Source organism: Felis catus, chromosome C2, assembly GCF_018350175.1.
Source record: "Felis catus isolate Fca126 chromosome C2, F.catus_Fca126_mat1.0, whole genome shotgun sequence".
NCBI lineage: Eukaryota > Metazoa > Chordata > Mammalia > Carnivora > Felidae > Felis > Felis catus.
The window spans coordinates 148,820,758-148,831,482 of record NC_058376.1 but is presented as its reverse complement, the minus strand read 5'-3'; the positions used below and the strand labels follow the sequence as shown (position 1 = coordinate 148,831,482).

Sequence of the window (10,725 nt, the reverse complement as noted above, 5' to 3'; positions counted from 1 at the left end):
TGCTGCATCAGGCCACCTGGGGCCTTTCCCGGATTGGAACCCGAGGTTTCTGGAGGCCTCGGCCAGGAGGCATGGAAAGGCTGCACTGTGGGTGGCTGGTGTCTGTCTCTGGGTGTCCTCTTGAAAGGGTTTCTCTCACAGACCCCTGCAGAGACTCACTGGCGGGATCGGTCCAAGAAAGGAGAGCTTCTGTGCTGGAGAGCTACCAGGATCACCTGGCCGGCCCTGAAATATGTCTCTGGAATATGGGGAGACCCAAAGGAGTGTAATCACAGGCTCCCCTGTAGACCACGCAGCCCCAAGTGTGGTCGGGACCCACAGCACTGGTACCACCCGGGAGCTTGCTCAGGCCCGAGGCCAGACTTGCCGCATCAGAAGGTGCAGGCTACCAGATTTCCCTGGTGATTCGTGTGCACTCCAGAGTCTGGAAGGGCTGGGGTGCTGGGGGTCACACTCCCTAGGAGCGATCGCCTGTGAATCTCATTAGCTGGGGAACTGTGGGCCCGTCCCTTCCACCTCTCAGAGCGGTTTCCTCGTCTCTAAAAGAAGGACAATAACCTCTGTGCCACAGGGCCGTGGAGGGGTCAAAGGTTTGTGAAAGCAACGACAGCATTGCTCCATAATTTGGTTAAAGGCCAAGAGAACCCAAAGAAACCCTGGCGTGGGGTGGGGTAGATGCCTCCTGAGGGGACGGGAAGATGGTGAGGCTCCACCTTGGGACGGATCGCGAGCTGCCTTTCTGGTCTTTACCCAGGCGAATGAGTGTTCACCACAAGCAGGACACGTTCTCTTTCTGCAGTGGGGCCCAGCTGGAGCCCCAGGCCCAGGGTGGCCAGGGCTGGGCCATGGAGCTGACCCAGGAGGCCCTTCCACTGGCCGTTTTGCAGGCAGCAGGGGAGTCCGCCCCATGCCCGCCCTCATTTCCCAAGCCCTCTCTGGGACCATCTACCGTAGGGATTTGTCCTCGGGCACCGTGTACCGGGCGGCCCTCCTTGAAGGTTCCGGGGATTAAATGGAGTCCATTGCACTCAACAGACACAGGGAACTAGGGGGCAGGATGAAATCATTTTAATAGCATAGCAACACTTTAGGACCAGGTGTCACAGACGAGGAAAATGGTTTGTCTTCCGCTCGTACAATTCCGGTGAGGGGTGAGGTTGTAGTGAACAAGATTACGGACATAGTTTTCACATTGAAAACTTAATAAATAGGTACTTAAAACGTCAAACTTCAGAGACAATGGGTCGCGAGTGTCATTGTTTTCGTATTCTGCCTCCTCTGAGCCAGGAGGTTGCTTCCTGGCTGCTGACAAAGGTGGGGGCCCTTAGGACGGGTACTCGTACTCCTCAGCACTGCGCCGGCCAAAATCCATCCAGCCCATGTAGTCCCGGTCGCTTATCCTGTGACTGGGGTCCAGGCTCTGCAGGTTCTTAATGACGGACATTCGGCCAGAAGGAGCTACAAAGGGCAGGGGAAGAGGAAACAGGGCCATTATATCTAGGAGCATCACCAATTCAATCTGAGAGCAGCACAATGGGAAAAGCCAGACAATTTGTAACACGCACTTTCTTAAAGGTATCAAAGAGTTACCAAGCAGTGGGACTGCTGGCCCAAAATCTCAGAGAAGACAAGGACCCAGGTCTGTGTAACCAGGGAGGGTAATATTTGCTAGCTATGGTTGTGGTTTCTAATCTGTAAGGATTTAAGTGGATTCACTGACCGTGGCCTTTCACAGCCGGGACCTGCCTGGTCTTTCTACCCCTGAAGGGTGTTTTCTCTTACGTAGCTGGCCCTCAGCAGACGTCAAGCAAGGATTTTCTTGGTACTTACCCATTTCTGAAGTTCACTCCTTAATATCCCGAGCATACTTGACTCTTGTTAAGGTAACACAATTACAGTATTTTGATGTTAGAATGGTTAAAAAAAAAATGGAGTCAAGTCCTACCACTAGACAAATACCATTTAAAAATTAATTTTAAAGCTACCTTCTTTTTAAAAAAAATGATATTGAGGGAAAGGCACACTGTCAGATTATAAAATCTTACGTCAGTAACTGATAGAAGAGTGGGCAGAAAGGCAATAAGGAAGTTATTTAATTCAGCCCTTTTGATCCAAATGCAATAACTGAATGAGAAATGGGCCTTTTGGAACTGGAGTTAAGTCCTCGGGAACAGGATGACTCTCATGTATAATTCACATTGAGGGAGAAGGGACACGAAGGAGCAGTTTCTTTGGAGACCTGACATAGTCCTAGGCCAAGGGTCACAGACAGAGGCCTCCCGGGTATGAAATCAGTAGAAGGCCTTCTTCTGTGCAAGCCAAGAGGCAAGTAAGTCCCTCAGGGACCTCGAAGGGCCAAGCCCAGGGGACTTTAAGAGCACAGTGATGGAAGACCACCCCATGCTTCCTATTGGATCAGGGCACTGCGTCCCCACTGCTTGTGATGCTGGCATTCAGCCCTTCTGTATGAAGCTGCCCCTGCCAACTCCCGCCCTCAGGCTGCAAAGAGTCAGACAGACCGTGGCTTATTTAGTGACACATGACCTCGCAGAAGCAGTTCCTCTATCTCATTGGATAACCAAGTAAAGCCAGCTAAATTAAAAACCAGAAACAATTATACAGAGCCATGTCCCCACCCATTCTTTTCCACCCTCCACCCCACCTGAATCCCTTCCCAGCCTTGGAATCCGAGAGTCAGTCCAGCACATTCCAGCCCCTTGCAGATATCTCCAGCCTATGCACAAGGAAGAGAGCCCCAGCTATTGAATTGCTCAACATCTTTTAGGTGAAACATTAGTCCTCGCACTAAAAAAATAAAAACAAAAAAACCCTGCAGTTGAGTTATCTGTACACAGTCATGGAAATACGGCCCGTCTTCCTGCCTGCCGCGGATGAACACCCCCACCAAAGGCTGGCACGGCCCCAAGTTCCAGTTAATGAGGCGAAGTGGCAGCTTCCATGGGCACAAGCAGCCTGGGTTCTTGGCGGGGGCACCACGTTAAGCCCTGGTGGCTGTGCTCCCTACACACCTCAATTTCCCCATTCCACACACAGCTCTGTGCTCACAGCGTGTGCATCTACCGGGGTCCTTGCTCACTTCCCCAGTGCAGACGAGAGTAGGGACTTACAACTGGTTTATGGAACGGAAGTGAAAGACCTGTCTCCTTTAAACTTGAAAACCCCGAATGGGAAGCTGAATGGCTTCTGGACCCTCTGGGGAGGGCAGGGCCTGGACGGACTCTCAGATGTGCAGAGTCGGCCTAGATGTGCGGAGTCATGTGGCTTATGCATTCTTAGAGTCCTGGCTCCCACAGTGACGAAGAATAAGCGAGCTTACTGCACAGGGCTGCTGGGGGCTAACCGTACAGGTGTTACAGCTGTAGCATGAGAGCTTTGCTGGGCACGGGGCAGGTGTATGCCATATGTCCCCGTGCTCCCTCAATAGAATTGCTTCTCCTCAGTCACTGAAAGCTTTGCAGACAATCCCTAATGATCAACTCTTGAGCATTCCTCAAAGAGTGCATTATCCCGTTTAGGGTCTTAAGCACAACAGTTGAGTAAATACCCCGCATGATAATCAAAGTAGTAAAATAGTCAAAGAAACTGTCGAGGTGTAAATATTTATCCCCGGTTCATATTCGTCAAACAGACAAGTCTGATTGTTTCCTAGCTAGTGCTCATGGTGGGTGTCAGCAGCTAGGGGAGGCAGAGGCTCCCATTCCCACGTGGGTTTGGTTGGTGCCACAGGCTGAAGGCCAAGGGAGAAGGGGGCTGAGAAGAGGTGCCGGGAAGAAGCTTCCCGCTAAGATTTGTAGCATAAAGCCGCTGTCAATGTCAGTTCTGGGGAAGTGGTGTGGTAACTGGCTTCCTTCCCGGACCTGTTTCTGGTGGTTTTTTCCCTAAGGTGGGGAGGTGGCTCCAGATTATGGCTCCATGAAAAACCTACGCTATTTCAGACTGGTCTGGCTGAAGTTCAGCCTACCTCCAAGGACAGACATTAACTTATCGTGATGCAGACAATCAGCAAGAACTCAAAAAGTTTTCAGACTTCCTCTGTCATCTGACTAGTATTTCCACATCTCTCGATTCAATTAGCTGGAGAGCAAAACAGAAGACGGTAGCTGGGACAATTTCTCAAAGAGAGGACAAAATGTAACACATCATCTTCTGTTTTGTTTTGTTTTCTTTTGTTTTCCTTCCGAACTCCCCTGGTCAAAAAGTCCCAATGTTACCTTCATATGAAACCATCAGAGACTCTGGAAAGCTGAGCCCGTCATTTCCTCCTTGTCTAGTCAAGCCACGAGCTAAGCTTCAAATCCAGGTCCCGGCACATGAGAGGGTAAGGGAGCCTCATGGGAAAGGACCCCCTCCCACCCCTCCCAGCAGCATTTTTTTTGTGGTTTATTGTCCAGCCCTGTGGGTCCAGTTTAGCCTACTGCCTCACAGCCTGTGTCGACCATAAGCGTCACTGTGGATCAATTTGGTAGAAAAAAACTGCCCCAGTCCCAGTCATGATTCCTAAGGAGCACACAGACGAATGAGCCTCCCTCTGAATCACACAAGGAGCTAGAAGGGACCTAGGGGAACTCTAGCCTCATCCCTGCTTTATAGACGAGACAGGCCCAGGAAAGGGGCAGGGTTGACAGTATGGCACTCAGCTAGTGAGCCCCCCAGTCACCTTATTCCTGGAGAAAGACTTTGATGCTGAGAAATCTGTGGCTTGAGGGCTCCTGCTGCAACTGGGACCATTTCTCCAACAGCAAAATAAAAACAAACAGGTCTGTCTATTGGGTGATCATTTGAAATCACTGCCGAGGGGAACTCAAAACTGCTCCTGATTCTTTCCTCCTGTTGTGTTCTTCTGGGAAACCTGACACGTTGTCACTTCTTTTTAAATGGTTGCAGTCAGAACCCAAACGTTTTCTCAGCATCGATTCTTTCCTGCCAGGGGGCTTTCAAGTGTCAGCGTCAGAGTGGCTTCTGATTCCTCTGCATTTTCAGCAGAGGGTATGTAGTAGAACTGCAAACCTTTTTTGAGTCAGTAATTTGCTCTGCAATTACCTTTTAATGTCTTCATAATGTGGTGTTGAGCTTAAACAGCAACACGTACCAAAAGTTAGTTTCAAGAAAGCTTTTAAAAACGGTTTTCCCCAATAAATGTAATCTTCCACACTAGCTCCCAGTTTGCTACAAAGGACGCCCAGAAAACCACACTGCCCGGCGCAGTACAATTGGGAAAAGAAAGTGAAAACCCTTTCAGCCTAACGCGCAGCCCGGGTTCCGTTTGGAGAGGTTACCCACCTCCATCCGCCAGACGCTAGGGAAGAAGGTCGGGATTGGGAGCCCCCGCGCGGGGGCGGAAGTGAGGGATAAGAACCCTACAGATGAATGAGCATCCGTACCTTTCCGGGCCTGCTGGATGTATCTGGCCAGCAGCGCGCCCAGGTGCGCTCGGGGCTCGCCGTCCACCTTCTGCACGGCCCTCAGCTGCCGCCGGAGCGCTTCCTCCTCCTGCTGCGCCCCTGGGCCCGCAGGGTCCGCCGCGGGTACCGGCTGCGCCAGGGCGCCCGCCGCCAGTACAGCCATCAGCACGCACAGGCACACGCCTCCGTTCATGGCTGCGGAGAGCGAAGAGGAGGGGACGTGAGCGAAAAGGTGGGGCGTCGCGGCCTCTCGCGGAGGGTCAGGGCCCCTGGGGTATGGAAAAGGGGGCTCAGTCCAAACGCGCGGGGCTCCAGACCCGCCACACTTGAGCAAGCTCTAGGGCATGAGGGCTCGCCAAGCGCCGCCAAGCGCCGACGGTAGCTCCGAGCGCGCTCCTTTTGTCTTTTGGGTGAACCACACCCGGTGCCCCGGTGTGGGACGGAGACCCTGTCTTCTGCCCTGGTGAGCAGAAGGAAAACCTTCTGTTTTCCTTTAGTGCCAGAAAGTGTTCTTAAAGCGTCTGTCTTCTAACTGGAAAAGCAAGAGATTAATTAAAGATGGGAAAATTAGCTGGAGAGAAGACTCCGTGGGAGAAATGAGATCCTTGACAGATAAAAAGCTTTCATAAACGGCGAAAAATGAGTAGCGCAGTTTAAAATGTGGGAACAGTAGGGGCGCCTGGGTGGCTCAGTCGGTTAAGCGTCCGACTTCGGCTCAGGTCATGATCTCTCGGTCCCTGAGTTCGAGCCCCGCGTCAGGCTCTGTGCTGACCGCTCAGAGCCCGGAGCCTGTTTCAGATTCTGTGTCTCTCTCTCTGACCCTCCCCCGTTCATGCTGTCTCTCCCTGTCTCAAAAATAAATAAACGTGAAAAAAAAATTAAAAAAAAATGTGGGAACAATAAATAAAAGCCATATTTATAAAGTTTCTTTAAGACGTAGATGGGAATTGGCAGTAAACTACCACGCAAACCACAAGAATGGCTTTTCAAAATCAGAAATATGCGCTCCGTCTTCAGTCGTTGGCAAAACTCCGCTGCATCTTAGATCCACGAGCAGGTAACACTCGCGCGTTTCGATCCCCAAAGCCCTGAATTTTTCTGCCACGCTTAGAAAATGAGTTTAAATCTTAAAACCTCTTGGTAGTTTATTTGAAGAGATTGCAAAGTACCTGGCACTTCTGTGCAACATCTAGCAAACCCCACTTTGCATGCTAATCCCAGCAAATAGATATTCCGGCATTGCGCGCTGCTGAGAACAAAGCAGGCGCTTGGAAGTCTCTCCGTCAAGCTCTACCCACCCAGACCTCCTTGTTGTCTCTGACCTCGAGAAATGTCTTTCGAGCTGTCGGAAAGAAGACCCAGGAAGCAGACAAATGGAAAGCGTACAAAACTGAAGACAGTATTCTTCAGCCAACTTAACACTTGGACCCCGGGCGGGAGAGTGCGGAACCTACCTTCAGAGTAGGACGCAGCTGGCTTCGCGTTTCCACCGGAGCGGCGGGGAGCCCAGCCAAGTTCAGGGTGGGCCGGCAGGAGGCTGCTGCTTAAATAGCCCCTCCCGCCGCTGTTAGCCAGTCATCGATTTACCCAGCCTTGACGCAGACGGGCAGCAACACGTGCTCCGGGGCGGCCACTGGGGCGACGACCGATTGAAGTGGCTCCTGGGAGAGAGGGGGGCGATGGCTCCGTGGAGTTGGTGTCGGGTGTCCCGCCCCCCTCTCTGTCGGGGGGGGGGGGGAGCTTCCTCTCCCAGATCTGTCCCGCTCTCTCTCCCTTTCTCATTCTAGGGTGGGAAGCCTAGGTGTGGGGAATCTCCTCCAGGATGGAGAAGCTGCTGGAGAGTTTAGTCTGCTTTGGGGACCGCAGGGGCCGGCCAGGGAACCGGGGACGCGGCGGGCGGGGTGGGGTGACTAGACGGGGCTGGGTGTCCGAAGTGTAATTCTGAGCTGGAGGGGTGTTGGCTCCCCTCGGAACCTCCCTGGCTGCGCTCTGGCTGTTTGGATCAGTGAGTGGGCTTCCAGGGGGAGGGAGGGGTCTTCACTGTCTTCTTCACGGTCCTAGGAAAAGCCCTGGAGGTTCTCCAGGATTCCTAGGGCTTGTGTTCCCCGGTCAGTGAAAAGGGTTCCGGCCGGAGCTGGCTCCTGGACTCCCAACCTCTGTTCACGCGGCTGTAAAGTGGGGATGACACCACAGGGCTTTGCTCAGAGTTTGGGAAAGGGCTGTGTTTTCCTCCGGGGCTGAATTAGCTCCTGCTCGCGGCGCGCGCGGCTCCCGGTCGCCGACAAGTGGCGCCAGCGAGCGTCCCAAAGAGCCCCCGCTCAGCGTTCCCCTCCGGCAACGGCATCCGCCGCTCCCACCTTCCCGGAGTCGCCGAGCGCCCACGCCCGGGCCGGGTCTCCGCGCCAGCGGGGGCTGCTCGGCTTGGACGAGCAGGGGTCACTCGACGCCCGCAGGGGGCAACGAGGCACCGAGGCCGCCCTGCGTCCCTCCCTGCGCGATCGCGCCCCTGGCTCGTGTGCCAGGCGACCCGCGCCAAGGCGCCGTGGTGCCCAAGCCCGTCTCCGACCTGAAGCCATTTGCGTTGGCGCTCGAGTTCGCCGCGTCCCCGCGAAAGGCACCGCCAACCGCATTTCCCAGCCCGCAAACAGAGGCGCGGCGGAGAGCTGCGCCTGGCCGAGAATCCACGGTCTGCCCCGGGCCGCCTCGCCACCGAGGCCTCCCAGCCTGAGACCCGGGGGGTCGCGTCTACCCCTCGTGCCGTCCCAGGACCCTCCATTCCTCTCCTCCTTTCCCTCCAGAGGATTTGGAGGTGCTTCTTTCAAAACTGGCATCGTGGGGCTCAGCTGTGGGGCTCCGGAGATGGCGGGACCACGAGGAGCGCTGCGAGGCGGCAGGGGTGGGGGGCGGGGGAGACACTTCTGGTTGCACCCCCCCCCCTTTCTAAACTCTAGACGCTGCAGTATTTCTGCAACCTAAAGGAAACGTTTCTGAAAAGGCAGCAGATAAAATGTTTTCCCACGAGTCTGCTGCGAAGGTTGTGTAGTTCAGTTGGAGAGACTAGTTTTATTCCTGACCGTGGCCAAGACATTTCTGGGAACATAAACTTGTTATAAAACAGAATCATGGAGGGGCGCCTGGGTGGCTCGGTCGGTTAAGCGCCAGACTTCAGCTCAGGTCACGATCTCGCGGTTCCTGAGTTGGAGCCCCCCAGGTCCCGCTCTGTGCTGACAGCTCAGAGCCTGGAACCTGCTTCAGATTCTGTGTCTCCCTCTCTCTCTGCCCCTCCCCCACCCATGCTCTGTCTCTCTCATTAAAAATGAATAAATGTTTTAAAAAATTAAAAAAAATCACATAACGGGCTTGTTCAAATGTCGCTAGAGTTTCTGATTCTGAGGTGAGGCCCAAGAATCTGCATTTCTAGCAAGTTCCCCATGATGCGCCTCCTGGTGGCCCCCGAGCATACACTGAGAACCACTGCTGTAGAATTTCCCTATGGTAAGCCGGTTACTTAACTTCCTTCCTTCCATGCATTTCATTAATAATTAATGTTTATTGAACCCTTGCTTTGTGCCAGGCATTGGGGATTCAGTATGAACAATGATGACAGTATAATGGGGGAACAGAAAAAAACAAGTAAATGTACATACACCCCCTGGTGATTCTGATGTTTTTGGGGGACCCTCTGGGTGGAGGTGGTCGGGCACCATCTCAGAGAAATGTTTTGATGAGGGGGAGGGAAGGAATGAGGCTCCGGGTTCAGAAAGAAGAGTCTGGTTGTGATGTGAAAGGTGTTCCAAGTGAGAGGGGAGACCGTAAGTCAGGATCTGTTAGGAAGGCCAGGAGGGATCAAGATAGATTTATATTTAGGATTATAACCCATTATGAAACTATTAATTATTATGAAACATACTAAACATTATGAAAGTAATGTGTTCATCAGAGATAATTCAGAAAATAAGTAAAAGTAGGGAAAAAAGGAAAAATTCCATCACCCTGGAACAGCCACTATTACCCTCTTGGTGTTCGAGAAGCCTGTGGAGGCAGTGAAACTGGGTGACTGAGGCTGACCTCGAGGTTCCATGTGGTGAGCCAGGGGAGGAGGGTGTGGAGAATTACCCAAGACAAGGAATTCAGGTATGAGAGCAGGTTTGGGATATGAGGGTGAGGTAGGTAATGAGTCTAATATAAGACTGAACTCACTGCTTGTGCATGGGCGGTCCAGGCGCACGTTGAGAATGAGCCCTGAGCAGTGCCCTCTCTGTCCCCCACCTGCCCAACCCTCACCCCGTTACCACTGAGCGAGACTCACCAGCTCGGGTCCAGAATGTGGAGGGTCCTTCCCCTCGTGCAGGGGGCTGAGAGCATGACAGCCGTATCCAGATGTGGCATTTGGGACGGAGCAGTGGTGAGACTTTAACTGGCTTTAGAATCTCGAAATTTCCATCTGATTGTGCTGAAAAGCAGTTAAGTGAAGTCCTGTTTAGAGTTAAGGAGGTGTCTCCAGTGGGTGGTCCTTGCATGAGATGCAATCACTTCAATGTAGGATTTTTAGCCACGGGAAGGATCTCAAAGACATACGTCCATTTTGCACTTGTAGAAAACTCAGTGGCATTTGCAGGGACATACTAGAGCCTCCTAATTTATTATCCACAGAATTTAAACTTGCTACAAGTAACCCCCGTTTGAAAGAAGTCAGGAGACGCTTTGCTCTGATTCCTGATGTGTTGGTTTGAAGGCTTCTATTTTGGGTCTTGAGTGTTTCCCCTCGAACATGTATTAGAAATGCCATTATTTGTCCTGGAACTTCTCAAAGGCCCACGGAGCCAGTGTCATCTGCTATTACCTGGAACAGTTTGACTGAAAAGAAGGAAGTAGCTGTGGTCATTGTGAAGAGTGCTTCCTCTCCCGAATGATGAGTTCCCTAGAACGTCTTGTCTTAGTTTGAGTGCTGCAATAGCAGGGCTGAGACAAGCACCCGGGCACAGGGGGTTTATCTGGGAGCTCCAGGGAGCAGGGGGGAGGGAGCAGGGAAGAGAGAGAGAAAACAGTCTGGTGCATGCTGATGAGTGGGTTCCTGGTGTGGCAGCAGTCCCACTGGGGTCTCTGTGAGATATCTCTTGGAACGTGACTACCTGAGGCTAGGAGGAGAGTCTGGGGCATTTACTCACCAGCTCCTGTGGCCCGTTGGTTGAAGGCTTCTCCAGGGTGTCAGCTGCCCCTTCACTTCTGAATAGGCCTCCCTGCTCCTGCAGGGCCAGAGAAAGTTCTCCATAGAGAAGAGAGAAGCTGATGGCTGAGGTGG

At 52.7% G+C, this 10,725-nt stretch overlaps 1 protein-coding gene across 1 annotated transcript; it reads right to left on the bottom strand.

Annotated features, from left to right (window-relative positions):
- Nucleotides 1–1,053: 1,053 nt before the first annotated feature.
- Nucleotides 1,054–7,051, bottom strand: CCK (cholecystokinin). The gene is made up of 3 exons (XM_003992210.6): nucleotides 6,878–7,051; nucleotides 5,403–5,618; nucleotides 1,054–1,458 (listed from the first exon to the last, which is right to left on the bottom strand). The coding sequence occupies exons 2-3, from the start codon at nucleotides 5,614–5,616 to the stop codon at nucleotides 1,325–1,327; spliced, it is 348 nt and encodes a 115-aa protein (XP_003992259.1). The 5' UTR covers nucleotides 5,617–5,618; nucleotides 6,878–7,051; the 3' UTR covers nucleotides 1,054–1,324.
- Nucleotides 7,052–10,725: the final 3,674 nt, after the last annotated feature.

Excerpts from the sequence above, each read along its gene's own strand:
- CCK (XM_003992210.6), bottom strand. The coding sequence starts at position 5,616 with ATGAACGGAGGCGTGTGCCTGTGCGTGCTGATGGCTGTACTGGCGGCG. Across the intron at positions 1,459-5,402 it reads CATCCAGCAGGCCCGGAAAG|CTCCTTCTGGCCGAATGTCC; the intron begins GTACGGATGCTC and ends TGCCCTTTGTAG.